At 41.5% G+C, this 24,397-nt stretch overlaps 2 protein-coding genes across 10 annotated transcripts; both read right to left on the minus strand.

The window, feature by feature from the left end:
- Positions 1-536: 536 nt before the first annotated feature.
- LOC117727251 (histidine triad nucleotide-binding protein 3-like) lies at positions 537-7,223 on the minus strand. 3 transcript variants are annotated; one of them, XM_034527441.1, is made up of 9 exons: positions 7,005-7,223; positions 6,048-6,165; positions 5,643-5,712; positions 5,200-5,326; positions 3,329-4,959; positions 3,124-3,241; positions 2,430-2,499; positions 2,142-2,268; positions 537-1,603 (listed from the first exon to the last, which is right to left on the minus strand). In XM_034527441.1, the coding sequence occupies exons 5-9, from the start codon at positions 3,413-3,415 to the stop codon at positions 1,556-1,558; spliced, it is 450 nt and encodes a 149-aa protein (XP_034383332.1). In that variant the 5' UTR covers positions 3,416-4,959; positions 5,200-5,326; positions 5,643-5,712; positions 6,048-6,165; positions 7,005-7,223; the 3' UTR covers positions 537-1,555. The 3 variants fall into 3 exon arrangements, with proteins under 3 accessions (XP_034383332.1, XP_034383335.1, XP_034383333.1); XM_034527444.1 differs by lacking the exons at positions 537-1,603; positions 2,142-2,268; positions 2,430-2,499; positions 3,124-3,241 and adding an exon at positions 6,748-6,785 and having other exon boundaries at positions 4,437-4,959; XM_034527442.1 differs by lacking the exons at positions 537-1,603; positions 2,142-2,268; positions 2,430-2,499; positions 3,124-3,241; positions 7,005-7,223 and adding an exon at positions 6,748-6,986 and having other exon boundaries at positions 4,437-4,959.
- A 2,152-nt stretch (positions 7,224-9,375) lies between these two features.
- Positions 9,376-23,821, minus strand: LOC117727472 (nuclear receptor coactivator 7). 7 transcript variants are annotated; one of them, XM_034527806.1, is made up of 18 exons: positions 23,207-23,461; positions 23,032-23,138; positions 22,089-22,252; positions 18,121-18,278; positions 16,398-16,468; positions 16,181-16,288; positions 15,994-16,095; positions 14,885-15,010; positions 14,603-14,787; positions 14,020-14,174; positions 13,077-13,622; positions 12,648-12,819; positions 12,397-12,544; positions 12,060-12,185; positions 11,772-11,924; positions 11,446-11,541; positions 11,288-11,361; positions 9,376-11,153 (listed from the first exon to the last, which is right to left on the minus strand). In XM_034527806.1, exons 3-18 carry the CDS (start codon positions 22,124-22,126, stop codon positions 11,018-11,020), a joined length of 2,394 nt encoding a protein of 797 aa, XP_034383697.1. In that variant the 5' UTR covers positions 22,127-22,252; positions 23,032-23,138; positions 23,207-23,461; the 3' UTR covers positions 9,376-11,017. The 7 variants fall into 7 exon arrangements, with proteins under 7 accessions (XP_034383697.1, XP_034383701.1, XP_034383703.1 ...); XM_034527810.1 differs by lacking the exons at positions 23,032-23,138; positions 23,207-23,461 and adding an exon at positions 23,777-23,821; XM_034527812.1 differs by lacking the exon at positions 23,032-23,138 and having other exon boundaries at positions 14,020-14,141; positions 23,207-23,462.
- Between the last annotated feature and the right edge of the window lie 576 nt (positions 23,822-24,397).

Genomic DNA, 24,397 nt, shown 5'->3' on the forward strand with positions numbered 1-24,397 from the left:
CACTTCAGGTCCTGGGAGATTGTGGATCCCAGAGACCTGAAGGACTCCACCGCAGACACCATTAAAGTTCCTTTAATCATGATGCTTTTTAAGTGTATTAAATGCTCTTGACTTTTGGGGGGGGGGGGGGGGGGGCATATTGTTGAGGGCCCTTGTGTTATGATCAAGTCCTTCATGTGTTGTTTTTTTTTACATTTTGTGCTCATTGCATATTCCTATTCCTTCTGTCAACAACATTTAATGAACAACCTGTCGATTCAATATTTGTTCTCAGACTTCTCAACATGTCGACATGCCCATAGGCGATGACATGCCAACAAATTGTAGATTTAGAGTCAGTAAGATAGAAAAAGCATTTGGTCTGAGAGATGATGTAATTGGATCTGAATGTTGTATGACAGTTTCTTCCAGACTCTGACATGTGCCGTTGATGACAGACGTTATAGTTTTGGGCAACTTCTTCAGAATTTTTAGCAAATTCACGACGACACAAGTTTTTGAATATTTATTTTTTTCAATCTCAGTACTAACGCACATTGACAACAGAAATAAATTGATACTTTACAGAACCCTTTAGGAACAATACACATGTGTATATTTTGATGTACTACAATATGAAGATACTGAACATAAAGTGCAGAATTACAGCAGGATGATGTCAGGCTGAAATTATAGTGTCAGCTACTCATAACAACCTATTGCCTATTGGTGTATGTTTGCTCTCCTAAAACAAAACAAGGTACACCATGGGGCATCCAGTGGCTCACAGAAATAACTGATATTGTTATGAAGTCCAGCAATGCATCTTGAATCACTGTTAATTTTAGATTTTTAGAGTACATTATACTTTGAGGACAAAACTAAAAACCTGCCAACAAACCCTTCAGAGATCTATACACCCAGTGGCACAAACTGCCATCTCACATGCCATCAAAAGCACAAATGGACTTCGGAGCGACACCAACAGTAAATACTGAAACTGAAGGAACATAATGTTCTTATAATGAATTCTGTATTTTTCTCCCAATATATGGAGTTTCACAAGATATTTTATTAAAATCATATATATACAATTATATTGATATTTAAGGACAGATTTGATCACAGAGTAATATATGAATACATATATAATAAAAAGGCATAAGCAGCCGTTTCAATTTACCCACTTCTAATACACAAACAGAAATGTAAACATAATACAAAAGTAATTGTGCATCCCAATATATACCGATTAATATGGTTTCAAGGTGTTTAAAGTTTGAATTGTAATAAATATACTAAAAACTGTAATTATATTTTACAACATTATATATTTGATCGGACTAGGATCCATTATTGGAAAGGTTTGATAGTTTCCACCTTAAAAAAAAATCCAAAGCTTTATTGACACTTTCTCCTTCAAATGAGTCATCAGGCAGCGTGGATGAATAAACATCAGTATAACTCATTGTCGGAAAAAAAATGTCAAGTCAGGTAGTGAACTGATTAAAAATTGCACTCGGTGAAGCGAGATGACCCGTCAACATGAAAGAAAACTCTTCAGACTCGTATCTCATCATTTGACGTTGCCGCGAGTCTTCAACTGAGAAAGCACTTTGTCGACCTGCAACAGAGAAAAACAAGGAACTTGTGCAGTATTCTCAATATTACATTTCAGTGTAATAGTGATTATAAAGTGCTGATAAAAGACATTTATACATAAATGCATTACATGTGTAAAGTGCACAGTGAGGCTGGAGGATGACACCAAAATAATTACTTGATTTTTGTCGTGGGTCAATTATAACATCATTCATAACAACTTTGAATATAAAATGGAATCACAATAATTAATAATTTCGGTGGCTATGTATATAATTTGAAAAGAGGCAAGTAGTAAAGATATGAGTCCTGGAAGATTTAGATTTTTTTTCAAGTCTTGTTGATACACAATGTTGAAGTTTTCAGAATTGCGTGCATATTAACTTATATTCTACTTTTGTTTCCAGAAATATCACCGCAGACACCTACTTTGTAATACAGTTTATACTATATGTTAGAAATGTAATTCAAAAAGTACATTCAAAAGTTTAGATATATTCATAATTTACAACAAAGAAAACAAAGACGTTTTAGTATGTTTTACTGAGAATATCACTCACTGTGATGAACCAGTGGGTCTGGGGCCCGTATCGTAGCTGCGACTTTAAGGTCATGTCGCTGGCTGGAGCCAAAACGTGGAGGTGGAGGTGGGGAACAGATGAGAACGGAGGCACATGAAACCCCATCCTGCACACAGGCGACGTGGGTTTGAACAAGCCAGGGAAAACAAAAGGAAATCATTTAAACCAAAATCATTCCTGTGACGCGAAGAAACACAGAACATCATTTCAAAAGTAGATCACAAGTCACAGCTGATGATGTCACCTCAGGAGGTACAGTATGTTTACCTGACGTCATCTAGGTCGCTGACTTTAGTCTTCTTCAGTACACTCCATCCCATTTCTACCATACGCTCCACTGTCAAAAAAACACATCACATCAGTGTGGTCACGTCATACAGCCTTAAAAAAAATAAAAGACTACATATTATATTTACTGCGTAAAATTATCTTATTCATGCAAGTCTATGAGAGACGGTATCTCAGGTACACCTTTTGTTTTCCAATAAGCATTAAATGACGCAAGCAAAGTAAGAATAATAAGTGGATAGACCCATCCACAGTTCCAGTGTGTCTAAAAAGTGTATATGTGGGTAAAGAAGAGAAGAGTGAATACACATTCATGTTATTCCAGTTCAAGTCAGGATGGGATGCAATACAGCCTTGATGAGTGGCTTTGTTTCCATTATCACACCAACAAAATAAGGACACATTCAAGCTTTAATTACAGGTATAAACCAGCTAATAAAGCCCAAATGGGTGCTTTATTTATGAGTGCTTTATTCCCTGTAAATGGAGCAGTGACTCTAAAGTACACCAACATCAGAATTGAAGGGTTACGTCTCCAGCTTCTTGCTTTAACTGAAACCACGTGACCTCTCAGCGTGGGGGAGCATTGCCAATCAATTGAAGGCTGCTGACTCTTCTGAATCTATTGCACTACTGACCGCCAGACTGTCAATCAGACCCACGTGTGAGTCACCTAGCGGTATGTCGGCCCCTTGGAGACACGTGCAGTTGTCGATATGCGTCCTGGGAACGACGAGGTAATGATGCGTGGCGCCAGGCGTTATGTCACGAAAACAGAGCAGCTCGTCATCCTGTAGAGGAAAAGGAAGAGGAAGAGGAAGAGAGTTTATACAGCTGTTGAACTTCTTCTTCTACGCGAATGAACAGTCGGTACTTACGCTCAGCAGGATTTCCGTGTCAGTCTGGTTGTCTGCTATTTGGCAGAAGGGACAGTCTTTGTTCCCGGAAGCGTCCCGAGTCGCCATTCGTTAGTTTTTAAAGTGTCTCAATCTAAAAGCTCGTTGCTGTGTGGTTGAGTCTACCGGTGAAGTGTGGGCGTGTCTGTGGTCAGGACGACCAGCCGATGACAGAGCGAATCGAGCTCATAGGAAAACCTGTATTAGTTCATAATTAAAGGATTTTGGGGGGGGGGGTAGTTTATTCCATTTCGGGTCTAGATTAGATAAAATTGATACCACGCGGCCAGGACAGTTTAGCAGAGTAGAAATACAGGGAAAAGGTCCATTATATATTTGCTTGTTTAACTGATTCAAAGTTTCGTTCTATTTTCTTCTAATGACTGGATCAGCAACTGCTCATAGAAAAATTAAAATAGCCCCTTTTCCCTTTAATGATACAACTAATAACGCTGTACTAATGTCTGTTGTAGCAATGAACAGAAACTATCTTAAAAAAGAACACACACTGTACAAAAAGTCTGCAAAATAATTACATTTGAAGAAATATCACAACAAACCCATATACACAGAACTATGCTGTTCAATGGAGTCAATCCATTGTTTTCATATATATCACTGACAATACAAGTGCAATTCATTTCCCAACTTGTCAATTAACATGCATTCATACATACAAAGTTAACAACAGTACATACAACAGTTTAAAAGAACATACTGTTTGCTGCACATACAAACATAATATATACCAGTGACGACTCAATGCTACGGCTCTCCTTTCAAAACTAATTACCGTATTTTTTGCCGGGCGTTGCGATAGACGCGTTCCGCGTGTTGCAAAATTTCGCTAGAGTTGAAATATTTCAACTTTCGCAACTCGCCAGCCAATCAGCTCCGCCCGTTGGGCTGCTGCTGCTCTGGTAGCGGAAGCTATCGAGGCGGAGTCGGTGAAACTCCCCGAGCTGTGTGAGCCTACGGGTGATGTTATGAACCCAAACACCAGGGCGTTAGATGTTCCAACGTTTATGGGATGTCCACAACAAGTATAAAGCAGAACTAGTGGTTATTTCGACCGTGGTGGATGGTGGAATTTATAATTGTTTTTACGGAGACAAGCCACGGAGATAAGCCACGCCCCCTTTTCGCAACTGGTTGCGAAAGACACAAATGAACACAACTTGACTGGCGCGAGTAAAGCGTGTAAACGCGAGTAAAGCGAGTAAATGCGAATATTCGCAACGCGTTTGGTGTGAACGCACCATAATGCTGCAAGGCTTTGTAGTTTACCAAAGTCGTACTAAAACCTTTTGACAGAGCGCCGTGTACCAAACAAAATCGCTTTGAGGTCATTAAGCACAGCCAGAATTAATCCATATATAAGGCGCTCCGAATTATAAGGCGCACTGTCGGTTTTTGAGAAAATTAAAGGCTTTTAAGTGCGCCTTATAGTGCGGAAAATACGGTAATGTATCTGCTTCGTTATCTCATTTGTTGAAACGCTTTCCAGATAATGTTCTCTTCAGATGACAGTTTATAACGTTGTCTCATAATGATACACCAAACGCCTGGTGGAGCTACTGTATATTCTTTAGATGCATCTTCAGATGTTGTTCCTGTAAAGAGAAAAACATTCATTTGGATGAGGCAACAAACGGGAATGAAATGGTGCAGAACAAAGGAGAAAGTCACTAAGTGGTGTCGGGCACCATTTACAACTGATATTTGAATATTTGTTTGATCACAGTAGTTTATGAAAGCAACACAAAAAAAGTAATGAGTAAGTAATAAATAAGAATAAGTACAAATGTCTAAATCATCGTATTGAACAATAATTTCTCGTCCTCGATACTCACAGTCACAAACCTGTGGGAACATGGGATGAATTTATACTTCTTTTTCTGGAAGATCTGGCTGGCGGGGGCGAGCACATGAAGGTGGAGGTGATCAACTGAAGTGTAGGGAGGTGGGTGGAACCCCAGGCTGCAGAGGAAAACACATCAATGTCATGTGACAAGCAAGTCAGAGTACAGTTTTAGAACTGTCCATGGCAAAATATAACACCTTGATTATTTTTTTGGGACAGAGTGTGTTCCCACCAATCATTCCATTTTAAGCTACAACAATATAGTTTTTTTTTTAGTTTAAAGGTGCATCGTACATTTTAAACAATTATACTTTTTCATTACTTATTGCAAAAGTTCAACATTTTAGGAAATGCACTTTTCGCTTTCTGGCGGAGGTCTTGTCAAACTATTCCTTTAAACTTTGTGTTAATTAAAAGGTAACACACACACACCTTATGTCCTTCATATCAGCCACCCCTTGGTCGTGTAGTACAGCTTTCCCCATTTTAACCATCCTTTCAACTGTTGGATACAAGACTCAGTTATTTCTTTTGGAAAGATCTGACTCTATAAAAAAAGAGGTATAGCTTATTACCGCAATAAACTGAAGCAGTTGAAAAAAAAATGAATAGCGGTGCTATTGTACAAGTAGATGTTTTATGAGTACATCTCAAAGTAGCAGTTGTATTGTTGCAGAAGTAGTTTCAGCAGCAGTGCTATAGATATAGTTCTAGTATACCAAAAGTAGTAAAACAAGTCGTAGTAGGAGTATTATCAGCAGTAGTTGTAGCAGCTCAGTAGGATCGTGGTATTTGCAGTATACTTATACTAGTTTGTAGTGGTCCTCTGTAACTGACCGAGGTCAACATGTCCGCTGTGCAGTGAGGAGCAGTCGTGTATGTGCTGTTTGGGTACAACCAGGTAATGGTGAGGAGCAGCAGGGGCAATGTCTCTAAAACACACCAGCTCCTTGTTCTGTTGGAGGGGATGGACATGTAGAGACAAAACACACGCGTTAATCTGCAGGCCTGTGAATGCAGCATTGTTGAAATGTGTGTATTCAATCTGTAACCGTTGTATGTACACAGTAGGAACTAGTAGGTATAATGCCCATGTTGTGTGCATAAAGACACTTCCACTTTCACTGTGTGGAAACAAAGTTTCACTGTGAGGGAGATTGTAGCCCATCTGGTCTCTTTCTAATAATAATAATCAGCATAATAGTAATGCTTTTGGCTTGTCTATAGCAGTCTGACCAAATATTTAACCCCCTCTATGATACAGTCTGTGCTCTACCATCAAGTATTTTATTTTGTGTGTACTTTTTGACTTGTAAATCAAGTCAATAATATGTAATATACGTTTTTGTCAAACAGGAATGAGAATGCTGCGATGTTCTACGTTAGTATGTTATTGTTTGATGGCATAAGGCCGCAGACATGACATATTAAGTTCCATCAAAGCTTATTTAACCCACAGTGTCTGAATCAAAAGTGTAACAGGCTTCCGCACATGGTGCGCTGACCTGGGCTCCTTCTTTAGTTTAAAGGATCTTACCTTTTTGATAACTTCCGTTTTTTTGTCTTGGTCGTCGGCTATCAAACAGAACATACAAGTTTCAACATTTTCAGAACCTGAATTGAGTTTCGCCATAATTATAATATAGGTGTGTTATTTCCTCCACCAGTCATTTATACGCCGTAAACGTACCGAAGATCGTCTATTTTTGCGAAGATCGATTACTGAAATTAGTTTCCCTAAATCCTCACAGAGCTTATAAGTAGAACCCAATTACATTCTTTAAACATCCATACTTTTGGTTTTTGAGTCCACCAGGCTACCAACGTGATTCAATGCGGGGTTAAGCATTCCTCCGCTGATGAAGCATCCTCCTCTTCTCGTCGGGATTGTCCGCCGGCACAGTCGTCGGATGGTGTCCGCAGTGGTTATGATGTCGTGCAGTGGCCTGCCCAGAGGACTGCGGTCAAGCCAGCCTCCACTTCGAAAAACACAGTCAAGTCAGCCCGCACGGTTTTTTTCAGTACACGTATATACTAGGCATTACGGTACGAGCTGTACAAATTGACTTCAAAATAAGAGCAAACTTCCGGTGAACGTGATATGATGAAATACGCCTTTAAATACAGATACAGTAATAGATTAAACTAATCATGAATTTTATGAATGATGAATAGAATAGGATAGGAAGGTAACTCTTCCAATATTGGGACATTTTGATTTTGAATTTCAAAATAAAAGATAGAAAATCACATTCATGAGCAAACGTGTCTCTAATTTCAGACTAGATTTAGAAGGAAATGGTGCATAGTATTGTTTTCTATTCATCATTCATAAAATTCATTATTAGTTTAATCTATTACTGTATCTGTATTTAAAGGCGTATTTCATCGTATCACGTTCACCGGAAGTTTGCTCTTATTTTGAAGTCAGTTTTACACGCTCGTACCGTAATGACTAGTATATACGTGTACTGAAAAAAACCGTGCGGGCTGACTTGACTGTGTTTTTCGAAGTGGAGGCTGGCTTGACGGCAGTCCCAGAGGTGACGAGCGGCGGCCTGCTAGGGTGTCTGTGAAGGGCGTTCTGCCGGCACGATGCCGGCAGTGAGAGAGCCTCGTATTCTGGGTACAGCTCTGGAGGGTCTGTGCCACCGCTTCGGCACTGGCGGTCGAGCTATGCCGAGCAGGGGGTGCTTCCCATCGGAGGAGCGCCATCCTGAATCAAGTTGTTAGCTTAGAATCCGCCCCTGGTAGGGTCTCCCATGGCAACAGGCCTCACAGAATCTAGTGCAGGCGATGTGGCAAAATACGTCACGTGATTTAAGTGGCCTTATTGAACTCAAGTGTATGACATCGCTGGGTTCTTGGCTGGTTGAATTCCTAATGGGATGGCTCTGCTTTACTCTAATGCGTTATTGTCCACATTGTGTATTTTCACCTCATGACAACATCACAAACATCGGCCTCATTAACTTGAAGCGCTCTTAAAGACGTTTTGAGTCACTTTAAGCTCAAGTCCTTAACTTATTAAGGAACTAATAGCATTACAACTTTAATATGTACTGCACATGGAAGTCAAAGGTCACGGCTCAACACAACTACACTTAATCTGTGGCGAAATTACCCTTTAATGTCCACATCAGTATTTTGACAACATATAATGAAAGAAAATTGAAGTCTGGTTAGAAAATTACATAATTTATTTAACATGACCGTATCAGCAAGTCAGCCCACACACAAGCATTAGACTCACTATCAATCACTTTCAGTATTTACAGATAGGCACATTCACGTTGGGCATCAAAGCCAGTGGGACCATAAGCTTGTCTATAAGAGTACAATCTTTTACTGGCTTTTCAAACAGAAATAAACAATATTTAAAATTATATTATAGAGGACAACATGTAATCCATTTAGTTACCTTTTAATAAATGGTAAACTTCTTGTTTGTGATCTTAACTGTGACAGTAAGTAGTCAATAGCCGTGTACACTGACTGACCTGTAGGGCGATAACTGCTTGCCTTGCAAATACTTAAACATTCACAATGAAGTAAGGTCTGCCAAATTCCTTGTATGCGTTCGCATACATGGTCAATAAAGCTGATTCTGATTGCCATACACGCCTTTCGTTCTCTTTGCAGTTCTTGCTCTACAGTTTAAGTTATGGAGCAAGATTGAGAAAAAACTATTATACGTGTTTTGTTTTTTTAATGACTTGAGCCTACCAAATTTACCGTAGTACAAGCATGGTACAGTCAAGTTTAGATATGTACTGTAAAGATACATAAACGTACCATTAGCCCGTGGATGACATAATCCGTCAAAAGTACAATTAGATTTTATATGGACATACATTTCAGTTCTCACAAATTCAACTGCAGTGCCTGAAAACAGAGGTGGCGTGAAACCTCCTTGTTATTCTTCACTGCAGCGCATCAGCTTCATTATTTATTACATCAGGGTGTCTTACTGTAACTTGATCACAGTACATTACAGACCTCCGTCACTTATCCTACAGTAGTAGCAACAGCAAGACAGCATTGGGTCACTGGTAATATTCAATAAAAATAAATTACATGAATATATTCCGGACTTTAAAATCACACAGAGGAGCAAAACAACAAAGTGAAGATGTGGAGATACAAATTTGACAAACACAATTCATTATCATATATGTTTAACATTTATTCAGGTTTAAATGTGTTTGCTATAATAACACAATAAATAGATCATTGGTGATATCACAGCAGTTTTGGATTCACAAAAAATAATACTCGGGGAGCATTCACAGTTACAACACAAGACAGAACAGCTCATTTTCACATGAAGCGATAACTGGTATTACTGAATAGTATGGCAGGTATCATAACAGTGGTGTCACACATGCAGTCTTGCAGTATCGCATGTTCATGCACTACAAGCCTGTATCAGATACACAAGATATAAATGAACATTTAATTTCCATGTTAGTAGATCTCAATTTTTAGTTAGTGGCATACCAGAGTGCAGAAAGAAACCGTCCCTTTTACACCCACGTTAGATTAAAGCAGAGGCATGTGGTTGGACAGGAAGCTTCCCTCCTGGAGTGGTGATCCGATAACAAATCAGTAACAATCCGACATTGAAGCAATGCTCGATTACATCGGGCCACAACGCAGCATTGACTGTCGATTAATCCTGTAGTGCAAAGAGGGATGTCATGTTAAACCTCTACCGGCTCTCTGAACAACAACGACCGCAGATGAAAATAAAAAGAGATCAAAATCAGTCGACGCGAGATATGAATTCAATACTGACAAACAGTCATCAATAGTGCTTATTGGGTCCAATCAGAAACATTTAACACAACATTTCTATAAAAGTACAACCATTTAAAAACAAAAACAAAAACTGAGCATTCTTTATAAAAAAACAGAATGTAAAAATAAAAATAAATCTAAAATATTTTATAAAATATAATGAGCTCACAACAACTGTGAAATTTGAATACAACATATTTGGTCATTGCAAACTTGGCTTTACCACTTGTTTTAGATTATACGGGGGAAAGAAAAACACAAAATGTTGTTGCGAGGAAATGCAATGGAACGTTCTCATTCAGGCCGTCTAATACTAAAAAATAAGAGCACAAGACGGCCCTCGGAGGAAGTGCAGGACCTCCATTGTAAACAATTACAAGATTTCCCTCGCTGAAAGCTTATGTAATGGTGGAGGATCCCCAAAAAAATAATCTCCCTGACAAACTGCACTTCCTTTAAATTTAAATTTTAATTGGATTGTAAATATTAAATTAAAAAAAGATTCCCAACTTCACCCTTTATGTTCCCAAAGATACTAATTACATCATTATTTCTGCACTAATTAACCAAATGCATTAATGGGATACCTTGTTCTTTCATACAAACTTAAACATCTTTTTGGAACAACCTCAACACGTACATCAGCAGCATTCTTCTTCCCTCTTTCCTCACAAGCTAATGGCAGTCTGCATGCTGGGAAAGCTGGAGGCAGCGGCGGATATCTAAGGCATCTAATGAACTGAGAGCAACCACATTTTCTCACACTTCTTCCACCTTTGACGGAAGGAGGACCCGGACCCGAACGGGCCGGCCTACCAAACCCACCTGAAAGAAGCCAACAGAAGACCGCTCCGTTTTCCAGTCAACGTAACAACCGCACTCGCTTCTCTCACAGAACATTCAGTGTCAATGTGGGATAGCTGGGTTCAACGCCAAGCGGTTTGTAATAGACCTGGGGGGGGGTTGAAGCTGGGAGTGAATGCAGGAGGAGCTGGGAGCAGGTGAGGCTACTCAAAGGTCCACACCTCCACACTGTGGATGTTGAAGTCTTGCTGCACGGAGAGAGGCTGGTTGTTGAAGGTGGCACATTTGGTGGTGGTTCCTCGGTGCAGCTCGGCGTCCAGCCACAGACCCAGCTGACCGCTGTGGAGGAGGGAGGGCAGAGGGTTAGAAAGGTAGAAAACAGGTGGACATTATCGAATGGCAAAACCTTTGTTTAGAGTGTACGTTCAACATGCGAGCTAGTAATTTGCAGTGTAGCTGGTAGATGTTCTTACCCTCCTCCTCCCATCTGGAGAGAATCCGTGTTGCCCTTCACAAAGTAAGAATTCTCCCCCGTCCAGCGGAACACCTACAAATCGAGAGCAGACATGTCGCCACTTGTGGAACAGGGACAGGGACCCAAACTGGGTTCCTAAACTGACTTGATGCAAACCTTGATCTCAGGACAGAAGCTGTAGAGGAACGTCTCTCCTGTGCCGTAGCAGTGTTCGCTCACTCTGAAGGGATGAGTGGAGAAAGCCCCAAATATCTGTGACAAGAGTCAGGATTCAGTTTCAGGATTAAAAGACAAAAAAAAACCTCTGATCCTAAAATCCCAATGTGTCATTTGACGTGACAGACATGTCATGTTGGTGGTAAGAAGAACTATCAAGCCCGTGAAAAAAAACCTTCTACCGATGACCAGTATCCATTTCCTTACGACTGCCATTCCCCTCCAGTATCACCAGCCAGTCACTTACAAACAGTACATTCATCTACCTGGTTATCCACGTCCTTGATGACCAGCAGCACGGGACTGTCCACGTCTGCCAGGCTCCTGTACAGGGTCTTCAGGCTGGTCCCATCTCTCACCGTGCTGTAGACCAGTCTCCAGGGGTAAATCTGCACACGCGCTGGCAAGCGACTGGCAAGCTGGAGGGCGAACACATCAGAGTACCACCGATCAGCACGTTTCACTTTCTCCCTCAAAGTGTTCTTGTCAGTAACAGAAGTGTTCATGTGGTTGGCAGCCAGAGGCAAGCAACTTATTTGATTGTTAAAAATGACCTTCTCGATGTGCGCGTCCTGCAGCAGATCACTGGCGTCTCTGAGCATGGGCAGCGCGTCCAATGACAATTCTCCGTCACAGCTGCTGAAACTCTGCCTCCGCTTAGCCTCATCAATGGTGATGATCTTGGAGCAAAACAAGTGTAAAACAGGTATTCAGTCCTCAATGAAGCTCATTTTAAAAACACGTCAAAAAGTCTCAAGGAAAGTTTTTAAAAAAACATGGCGTTATTGTTTATGACGGTCATAGAAATGTCAGCGAATACAGTGTTAGTGTTTATTCTAAGATGTAAATCGAGGGGAGCGAGCGTGCCGCCTCCTTTTCTGCTGAGCTCACCTCCCAGCTGCAAGATGCAGGGTCACTGAAGAAGTTGTCAATCATGTCCAGCTCATCCTTCTCCACCACAACAAAGCCCTGTTCTCGAGCCTCCTTCCCGTACACATCTGGAGACCACTGGACGAAAAACCCATAGAGGTGGTCCACCCTGACACACACACACACACAGGGTTGATCAAAAGCACATAGCTAGCTTACACACATTGTAAATCAAGAAAATCAAGAGAATCCATCGTCCATCATCGTCTCACCTTTCTTGTGGCACAGCAAACCAGTACTCTGGCTGTTTGTCCCGGCTCCCAAATGAGTGGGCGGGACTAGAGGTCCTCCCGGTGGCAAAGGACTTCCTCATTGGCTTTCCCACTTTGAAGCACAGGAACATAGGTGGGATTGTACTCTTCTCCTCTGATGAGAAAAGCATGTCTATCGAGAGAAGGAACATTTGAAAATAGAGAAAGAGAGTTTGATTAGTTGAACGCTACACTCCTTAAATGCATTTTAGCTCCTTTTAGCTCTGAAATGTTCATGTCGTACACATGGGGGCTTTATGAAATCCTCAGTGAAAATCTGAGGACACTTTTGCAGAGTACATTTCTGATTTTTACCATGTAAAATGCCCAATAGCTACAATAATTGTGTCACTGAATCCATGGGTTTGATTTTCAGTTTATAATTCCTACCTTCTATTGGAGCCTGCATCCTCTCCAGCAGCCATGACTTCACTTCTGCCTTGTAGCTTTTCTTCCGTCTCTCCTCCTCACTGAGTTCAGCACCACCTGCTGGTCTGTCTGGGCTTTGTTTCTCCGGATTCGAGTCCCCACGAATCCCAGAAGCCTCCTTGAGATTCAATTTCCTGTTTTGGTCGACTGGTGCGCCGATCATTTCTTCATGTGCACCATTTAGCAGCCCGCCGGCTCCTTTAGGTTTTATATCTTTGGTTTCCTCTTGCTTTGTAGGTCCATCACACGAGGACTGTATCATCTCGCCGTCCTCAACGGAGCTGTTCTGAGCGACACCCTCGTCCTCTTCCTCATCAAGATGACCTTTAGTTTGACTAAGAGTCGACTTGTCCCGGCCTGGTTCTGGTCCTCGTTCCAGTTGGTCCCTGCGGACGATGCCGGGTGTTTTGGTGGTCGTCCCCTCGGCCTCTTCAGTGCTCCCGTTGACAGTTGGCTCCAAATCTGTGAATCCTTCGTCTGACGGGGACTTCTCCGCCTGCTCGCTCTCTGGTGTAATGAAAATAAAACGGTTCTTTGTTGAACATCAAAACATTTAGCAGAGACATTTATCATCAACCTGCACATTTCCCTTTTGATTAATTAAATAATTGGTTTCTCCAAAAATATTCACATCTGAGAAGCTGGAAACAGTGATGTTTGGGCTCGTTGAAGAATAATCCTCGAAAACAGAAAAAATAGGAACAATTTGATGCTCGAGAGTTGACGATACATCAATATTTGGTCACTCAGCTGAAATTCAAAATTCACAAACTACTTTCATTCATGAAAAAAAAAAAGAAGAAAAAAAAGGAAAAACAAAAACATGGAGTGATTTGATTTATTGTAAGATTAAGAAGAGGAACAACTCGGAGCCGACTACAGTCGAGATAACACATGACGTTACCAGTTTCTGAGAGGGTGGAGTCGATGTCATCCAACACGATTGGTCGCTTTGGACCAAGAGCTTCATAGCGGCTGAAGGGGTTCAGATCGCGCTGTGATGGCAGTTGCTCCCACTCGCCGGGCCTGTACACAGGACATAAATCCTGGGGTAGGTCTCTGTGGGGTCACGGGGCATCACACAAACCGCACCGCAAACCAGGATGAAAATGAAAAGGAGAAGGAAAAAAAAGAAGTCCAAAACAGAAATGATAAATGACCAGAAAATGACACAAAACATAAATAACACATGTGATGTAAAAACTGAAAATAAAACTATTGATGAAGAACCAATCCAAAATATTAAAAATGGGAAAATTACAAAACAACTAGACAAGATCCACTAGAAAACAAACATACGTCATAAAAAAAAAAGAGTTAAATGTGAAAAGTCCTGTGAATCGAAAGGGCTTTGTACGGTTTCATTCTTGAGAGAAATAGAAACTGGAAAGAGGAACAAGAAAGGAGGAATCAGAGCCGAGGAATGGAAGAGGAACCGCTACAAAAGAAGGAAATGAGAGAAAGCGAGACGGTTTCGGAGCTCTTACGATGGCAGAGCATCTTTGAGCTTCATGCGCGACACGTCGTCGTACAGCGCCACGGAGACGACCTCCTCCATGGGGCAGATCAGGCCGTACTCCTCGCAGCCGTGCTCGATCACCAGGGGGTCGGACTTGTGGGGGTCAAACATGATGTTGTTGGGGGTCACGATCAGCACGCCTCCCACCACTCCCTGCAATTTGAGATGAGATTCGTCTTACATTTTGATATTATTTAACCAAAACATTATCGGAGTAATTTAAGAAGTTAAATGTCTCCAGGCTTCTTACCACGCCGTCAGTGAAATATTTGCAGCTCATCTTGATGAATTTAACCGTTGCTGGGCTCTCGTCCTCTGAGTTTGGGGAGAGCTCACGCCGGAGGGACTTTGTTAACGTGCAGTTTGACACGCCGCCCTGAAGGAAGTCAAAAGCTTTTTTTTTTTACTTGGTCATTTAATCATCCAGCATTTGATGCTCTTCTGTTGATTGATCATGACATCCTATTACAGAGACTGGATCAGTCGATTGGAATTTCAGGTACCGCACTAATTTGAGTTTAAATCCTATTTATCAGATCGATCTCAATTTGTATTTGTAAACGATGAAGCCTCAATGACCACCAGCGTTAATCACGGAGTTCCACAAGGTTCTGTGCTTGGACCAATTTTATTTACCTTATATATGCTTCCTTTGGGCAATATTATCAGGAAACACTCCATAAACTTTCATTCTTATGCAGATGATACTCAATTATATCTATCGATCAAACCAGAGGAGACCAACCAGCTCAATAAAAACATGGATGACCTGCAACTTCCTGATGTTAAACTCAGACAAACCTGAAGTTATTTTACTGGGCCCTGAACACCTCAGAGATCAATTATCTGGTGATGTGGTTTCTGTAGATGGCATTGCCCTGGCATCCAACACCACTGTATAGAATCTCAGCGTTATCTTTGACCGGGACTTGTCCTTTAACTCCCATGTGAAGCAAATCTCGAGGATTGCATTTTTTCATCTACGTAACATTTTAAAAAAATCAGGCACATCTTGTCTCAAAAAGATGGTTCACGCGTTTGTTACTTCCAGACTAGATTACTGCAACTCCTTATTATCAGGCTGCCCTAATAAGTCTCTTAAATCCCTCCAGTTGATCCAGAATGCTGCAGCTCGTGTACTCACAAAAACTAAGAAAAGAGATCACATTACTCCTGTATTAGCTGCTCTGCACTGGCTCCCTGTAAAATCAAGAATCACATTTAAACTCCTTCTCCTCACCTACAAAGCTTTGATTGGTGATGCGCCATCATATCATAACGAACTTGTAGTACCATATTGCCCCACTAGAGAGCTGCACTCACTAAATGCAGCAACACAGTGAAGTACTCTTTACTCACATGTGATGCTTTCTCCGATAGGCCATCTGTGAAGGAGGGATCAGAGGAACCCTGAGACTGGAGGTCAGCTTCTGACCGGCTCACATCGGGGACGAACAGCTTCTGTAACAATGATGACGGACAGCTCACGGTCAGACAGCCGGAGGAATAATCGCGCGGCGGTCCGTGTCACCGCCGAGCTTCTCACCTGACCGGGGTAGACGCTGTGAGAGAAGAGCTTGTTCAGCTGGACCAGTTTGTTCGGGGTGACGTTGAACTTGAGTGCGATGCTGCTGAGGGAGTCATCAGGTCCCACCTGTCGCAAGAGAGGAACGCAATTTAAAAAAAAAAAAAAAACACTACAACCGTTCTGCGAATAAGTCAGTATGCTTTATCAAATGTATTCTCACTGTAGTTTCACTCACAATGAACTCCGTTGTTCCCGGTGGTCTCTTCTTCTCCCTCTTTGCCTGAATGTTACTTTTACAGCCATCGTCTAGAAGGGAAACAGGAAATGAAAGAACGATGTTGCAGACTGAGGACAACAAACAGAACAATCTCATTAAAAAAAAATATAGTTCATTGGTCCAGCTCGCACTTTCTAGGTCGCAAACAGATATACTTACATTTCTAAAAAAAACAAACATTAAAAACGCTCTCCATTGAGGGCAGTAAAAGAAAATATATATTTCTTTGCTTAATTGCCTTTTGAGTCAGTACCAGTGATTTTTTTGTCCCTATCATTATCCAGCCTTAAAACACTGCCCCACACATGCTGCAGCAGTTATCATAAACACACACAGACACACACACACACACAATCTGACCCTTGTAGTAGACAACGTCCACAGTCAGCATTTTCTTCTTGCCAAGAACACAGAAGCTTTTAGCGTACCACTCCCTGAATGCTAAATTACACTGCTGCCTCCTCCAAGGAAAAAGGGCATGACTAAGCATTAGACAGCCAGACTCTAGCTGCTCCGTGCTGGACCGAGCGTTAGAGACCCGACCGCTGCCACCTCCATGAACACTGCTGCTTATTCATTTACACCGGGACTGGTAATATACCAGGAGGCATTGCAGGCTATGGACGTGCAGCTGAAAGCGCATACAACATAAAAGAGTTACGTTTGGTTTGTCTGTTGCACTGCAGGGAAACGGAATTGATTGGATGGGCTGCATGAGTTCTTATTAAAACAGATACTGCAGAGTTTATACAGCTGGCTGAGCCACCGCACACATGATTATAGTCAATTATTAGTCAATATGAAGGAGTTGGGGATGATTTATGCGTCAGACAAACCCAGAAACACATGACAGCATGATGTATCATTTAGCATTCACTGAATGCAGGCTAGTTTAGGTTTATTGTTGTGAAAGTATGAAGGTAGAAATAGACTAGCTTACTTATTGCTCATTGATCCATTACTAATAAGTTATTTTAGTCATTTGTCAATGAAGTTATTAGTTTATGGATATAAAATAGTTGATATCAAATTGTTATGATTGGTCTATTTTAGGCAATATTCTAAATTTGTTTGACAAAATTCTCAAAAACCTATTAAAAAAAAAAAAGATTTTCCTTTCACATTTAGGAGTGAGAACAAAAGCACAAATCAAGGGCTTCACGGCGTCTTGATTGTGATTTAGCACCAACTCTCAGGACTCTTTGTGAATACAGCGGCAACTGTAAAGAGTAAAAAAGGTTATGCAACTTCCTGTTTAAGACTGCTGAGTTTGTTCCCAACACAGAGGAGGTGAATAAAAGAGCAGGAATAAACATCGACAGTGACACCACCAGTTGACATGGGAATTTACAGAGAGCAACGCAAATAAAACAAAAAAAACACTTTGCTAAGAAACAAAAGCCTGAATACCTCTGTAGCTGTTATAGATATTTAGTTTGCCCTGCATAAGATTTACTTCTGACTAGTTACTAAACCCGCTCCTAATGGAGCAATTACACCAAGCTTGATTGTAATTGCCTTAATATTGGATTATGACTAGAATATTTATGGGTAAATAATAATTCCCAGTGATCGTCTTCTGTAGTCCTGATCATATCGTACACCGTGGAACTTCCTGTTCCACGGTGTTTCAACAAATAATGTGTGGCCCGATCCTCGAGGGGTTTCTTGCAGGTCTTACCCGAGGCCGCGTGTGGCATTGCTGGTATTCTCTGCAGGTCCATCTTCTTGTTGGGGTCCTGGTCATTTGGGATGTCTGGACAGGTAATGACAGCCGGGTTCTGCTCAGTCACAATCTTTTCCGATTGGCTCTGCTTGAGCTGTCTCCGCCTCTTCAGCCTGAAGGGACGCCAGAGGAGAGACGGTCATATATATTACATGCAAGTAGAATTAAGAAACAATTATTCAAAAATAAAAAAAGGGGAAAAAATAACTAGACAAACAAAAAAAACATACAGAAAGACCACAACAATTGTAAAGAGACTCAAAATGTTCACAAAGGGACACAAAATGACACGAAACAATGACAAATTACAGATAAACGACGTAGTAAAAGGTGGTGGGGCCTTTTGCATGTTTGTCATACAATTGAACCATTTTGAAGATGTAGTTGATGACCGTCTCATAATTAAATAACAACTTGTTGGTTGCGAGTTAAGAGCTGCTGTCCAGGTGCTGCCATTGTGCTCAACGTTATTGGATTGAGCTTTAACTTTTCTCTCTCTCTTTGCTTTGCTGCGTCAGACTGTACCTTTACCCCTATTAAATCATTGATAGTTGAGGCAATGATGTAATGGCATCTGCAGGCCCTGCTGACGTTCATTAAGGGGGAACTGCAGTGCCGATGAACCAGGGGTTAGTGGTGCACTTAAGGATAGTGCTCGCCCGATGAGCCCCAAAGAAACCTGAAATGTTGATACGCGCGTGTTAAGAAAAGATAAGACCACATTGATTTATCATAATCGTTGAGCGATAGGGACAGTGCTGCCCTGTCCCTAAGAAAAACATAAGGAGAAGTGTTTTTAAGTGTTCCCGTGGATTAACGGAAAGGCAACAGGTCGATAAGGCGGCGGATGGACACAGTTCAGGCCTCTGCCAGAGCCTCTGGTCGCCCACTGTAACCGAGCAGCACACATCTGGGAGTGATGAACTCAAGAATCTGCACGCACAGCCTCAACGGCACAGCCTGCTTTCAATTAGTGCGTCTCTCAAGCCTTCATCTCAAGACGTTTCTCTGTCTCTGACCTTCACGTTCGTAAGCAGTGAATCCATTACCAACATAATGACAGAGAAAGTGAAGAACGAGACAAACACAAAGCAATGCACACAACATAAACAATTACGGATCTAAATTACACCAAAAGGCACATATTGGAGCGAGAATATTTTCGTTTTTGTAATATGAATGTTTCCCTGATTTTAGCCAACTAATGTTGTTTTGGTTTCACCTGTCTGTCATTCAAATGGCCATAGTTTTGTATATGTACAGTTTTGAGATGCAATGTTGATGTTGTAACTTTATGGTTGTATGAGTAACATCTTTTTTTTTTTTTAAAGTACAAACATTGTTAACCATGTGTATTTTATTTGAGCATGGATCCAAGGAAGAGCAGTTCCTGCCATGGCAACAACTAGTGTGAAGTCCAAAAAAACCCAATAGACAATAAACAACACTGCAATATTTTTGTTGTTTTTAGGAAAATTCCTGTTTTACTTTGACATGATGCAAGCTGCTATTTTTGATAGAAAAGAGATTCAGGTCTCATTTCCCCGACAACCTTCTTGCAACGAGGCATCCCAAAACCGCAGAGCCACCGCGCTACTTCACGAGGGGACTTTCACCGTACCCCTGATGTGCAGTGTTTGGATTAATCCAAAAATAAAGTTTAGAACGACGACCGCAAAGCATGACTGTGGTCTCATTAGACAAGAGAACCGTTGCCCACGACATTTAAAGTGTCCCACATGTAGCTCCTGCAGAGTCACTCGTGTTTGTGCACAGCGTTTTGTATACCTGATCGGATTATTTACTTACTGTATTTACAGTCCCTTTGAATCCTAAGTAAACAAATAAAAAAAAAGGTAGCATTTATTTTGTATTCCTCCATGATTAAGATTTGAATATATCAGTTGCTTTTGAACAGTGAGTATATATATTTTGTTTATATGGTTCAGTGTGAAAAAGGGTTTAACTTTTGTTAAAACAATGACAACATGAACAATGTTATGACAGGTTCGAGCTTGTTATTGGCATGCGTGTGCTCCACAGTGACCTTTCCTGCCATCGGTCAGGAAGCGGGGCAGCATTCGGTGCAACGAGCAGCAGAGCGCCGTGCTCCAGCAGTCGCTGTGTTCACAGATAAGCTGCGGGTTCCTTCCTGACGTGTTTTCTCTCTCTGTCTCTTCTGGCTCCTGGTCTGTTACGGCCGTGGAGGTCAGCACGAGTCTCACTTGTTCATCTCTCACCAGGTCCACTGGTGTTTGGCTGCTCCCTGCTGCAGGAACAACACACAGCCTTTTGCAGGGAAACCCCACCGGCCATGGCCTACGCTCATCGCCTCAAAGACCTCGTGCACAAATTGTCAAATGCTTAGAGAGCGACTGAGATGAGACGCCAGTCCAAAAAACTATTAATGTTACATTTCCTACATTAGCCAATCAAATCAATAAAACACAAGACGAATTGCAGGTTTGTAGCAGGCTGTCAGCATCGCCTGAACAAGTAACCTGAGACATAATCAGAAAGAATGAAGGCCATTAGGCTACACTGCATTACCTCACACCATTTATCAACTCTGATATTGACAGCACACTCACCAGACCACTTCTGCTTATCCATCAATCAACTTGTTTATTAATTTTTAGGTTGACTTTGGCCTATATTTGATTTATGAGCAACCGTTTGTCAATTTTAGGCTTAAAGCAAGACAAACAACTTCTGTCTTTGTCTCTCACGCTAGTAGAACCGGCAGGAGGGATGAACTATATTCTTAAGTGTATTTTAAGGATATTTAGACACATTCACGCTATATTATCGTACAGTAATTAAACACCATTTACATTATTCACTCAGCTCTCTAAAACTAAACATCTGGCAGCAGTTATTAATTAGTGGACCGCTACTGTTCTGTTCCGTCTCATCCGTGTAGGAGTCACAAAGAGATGATCTTTGTTCATAACCCACCGATTCCTTGTCATTCTATGCACCCAGCTGTGACGACCCTATTCCCACCCACTTCCTGCTATCAGGTTCCACAATGCTGCCAAAACCCAATTTTTCAGTCAACGTCATCCCTGCGGGTCAAGAAGCTCTGATACATGACTCGTATTACATGAGGCTGTCAGCCGGGGGCTGCTAGGACACAGGTAACTTCACCGCGCCAATGCATGATTTAAAAAAGGGGAGAATTAGAAGAAAAAAATGTATTCACCTTTACAGCAGATTGTAAAAGTACACAAACGATACAATGTCACTTCCAACAAGCAACGCTCTAAGAAGAGTTACACATTATCATGTAAAAAAAGACTTGCTGTGCACTTTTGTAACCAAACTAAAAACACATCTTTTTCGACTATACCTTGAATAGGGAAGGTAGCGCCGTAGTAGCACTTTGGTAGCACTTAAATGTATCTTACTGAGTAGTTTAACTTTATTGAAGAAATTGTACTTGCTTGATTCTTGTTGTTCTGAGTTTGGACTCATGGTTGAATGCACTTATTGTAAGTCGCTTTGGATAAAAGCTCTCAGCTAAATTACATGTAATGTAATGTAGAAACATGGTCATTCGGTTTCTCCAACATTCTTTCTCCTATTAGTATTTCATATATTTTTTTTAAATCTAATCGAAGGGTCAAAGGATAGATGTTGTATACATATGTAAATCCATCTGAGAGAAATGTTCGATTCTTAAACAAAATAGATGGAATCTTAAAGAGAAAAAAAGTAACTTATTAAGGCTAATTTATTAGCTAATGGAAAATTCAATGTACCACCTTAAGATGAAAGCAATGTCACAAGGACAAGAAACATGCTGAATGTCGCCACTTAACAATACTTCTGCTGCATGAACAATAATTCGGACTAAATTAAAATGACACAAAGCCAAAAGAAACAAACAAACAAACAGGCACACACAAATAGACGCTTACCTGGCAAAATATCCCGGCTTCCGGTCTCTCTTCTCCATCAGGCCAGGGTCCTAAAGCTGCAGGCAGTCGAGCGCATCAACACACACATCCACCCTCACACACCCACGCAGCGTGTCCAAGCCAGCGGACTTGGGGAAGATCACCTCTCACGCTTCTTTCTTGTCCTGTGGAGGAAATAAGCGAAGGGAAATTAGCAGGCCCGCCCTCCTCCTCCTCCTCCTCTTCCTCCTCTTCCTCCTGCTCCTCCTCCTCACTCAACAACATTCAATTCATTGCAAAAAGCCCAATAAATGATGGTGAAGGCCAATCAGCCTAAACGGGGAGCGGGCGATGAAAGCATCGTATAAATAAAGCGTGTCAGGCTACCCAGCAGACAATGGCTGACCAACAGGAATGAGCAAACACACAAACACACACACACACACACACACAATCTGCTGCCAGTTAATGTTGCCACAGTAAGCTGCGTATTATTATCCAACCAAGCTCCTTGACCAAGCTCTTTTTTTGGTGCAAAATCCCGTTGACGTAAACAACGCAGACCTCCAGCTAGCTGCAGCGGGATTAACGCCAAACAAAACAAGCCATGCGACGCGCACATTTAGGAGCAGACATCAGGCCAATGCAGTTAATCCACGCGTGGCCCTAAAAGGTCATATAAACAGGTAAATGGCCCGATAACCTCAGGAGGAAAACAGCTACACTTGAAGCAACGTCACGAGCGTCATCCGCCAGTCTGTAGCAACTTGCTTAATGAACCCCTGACTCGGACCCTCTTTCTGAGGTGCAGCAGTAACGGAGCACAGATAGCATGAAAGCTCACGTTAGAGTTTGTTGTCGGAGCGCGCGAGCACTAAACAAACACGGACATCGAGAACAAGGTCCAGGACGCACACAGCAGCTGCTAACTAGCGAGCCACTTTGTTTACAGGACAATAGCAACCTGGAGGAGACGGCGAGCCTGTTTTGTTCGGTCCAAACGTCCTCCGCTGTCTTAAACTAAGGTATGACGTCATCTTCTTCCTGCTCGTGCAGTCTGGACCAGCGGCGCTGAAGCACAACGACGCATTCAAACGCTATATCTAAAGTAGTTAGGTGGCTAACGTTGTTCCACTTACCTCGCGCGCATCCTCCAACGGCTAACGTTGTATCAAAATGAAGCTCCTTCACGACGCCCTCTGGTGTCATGGGTAATGTAAAAACATGAGCTCACGAGCGCGTCTTTACTTTGGACCGTATGAAAGCTAATTAACGTTAGATAAAGCTAATTACCAGTCGAAGTTAGTTGAAGAGTTAATTGTTGGTCCACAATATACTGCCAGCTGTAGACAACCCATTAGAAATATGCAATAGCACACTGTAGGCTGAGAAAAGCTCGGAATAAGTGGCGGCGCTATCAGTCCCTGGTGGTCTAGTGGTTAGGATTCGGCGCTCTCACCGCCGCGGCCCGGGTTCGATTCCCGGTCAGGGAACTACTTTTTCCTGCTAGCGAAGCAAGATCTTTTCGCTGCTGCAGTAAGCGGCGCTAAACTGACCCAACATCGGATCGGTTAAATATTAATCCGCTTAATCGATACTTTTGCACTCCGTTGCCACACACAGATAGTTGTATGTCAATCAGCTAAGTCAAGCAGTTTTAATTGATATGGTTAGCGATCTGTGCATTACACGACGCCATCCATACTTACAGTGCAATACATGACCCGAGGTAAGTTAGGTTCATATTTAGTAACCATTCGCTTCTGACTCATTGAACGGTCCCAACTGAAAGGAGGAGATCTTGACTTTGTCACGACCTGACCGACTTCTCCTTTCACCGCGTGGTGGCGACAGTTCACCACAAATGCTCCTAGAAACAGGGGTCGCAATATGGGAAAGAAGTCATGTTGTATTAAGTACAACAAGTACGTAATTTACATAAACTATATTGTATATTAATAACCCTGTAACATACAACAAGTTAAAAAGAAGAAAGAGAACAACAACATTCAAAAGTGTCTGTGTTGTGTTAAGAGTAATGAGAGAATAAGCATTTCATACTGAAGACTGAGGTGAGGGAGTCTTGAACGTTTGTGTTGTATAATGTCTTCAGTTTGCACATAGGCCAACACTAATTATATATATATATATATATATATATATATATATACATATATATATACATATATATATATATATATATATATATATATATATATATATATATATATATAATGTGTGTGTATATATAATAGTATTGGCTTAGAGAGAGAGAGAAGTTTCTACAGGAGCTTTTGAGGAACTGTGAACAAAATATCCGGAGATATTTG

This window comes from Cyclopterus lumpus, chromosome 24 (genome assembly GCF_009769545.1).
Source record: "Cyclopterus lumpus isolate fCycLum1 chromosome 24, fCycLum1.pri, whole genome shotgun sequence".
Classification (NCBI taxonomy): Eukaryota; Metazoa; Chordata; class Actinopteri; order Perciformes; family Cyclopteridae; genus Cyclopterus; species Cyclopterus lumpus.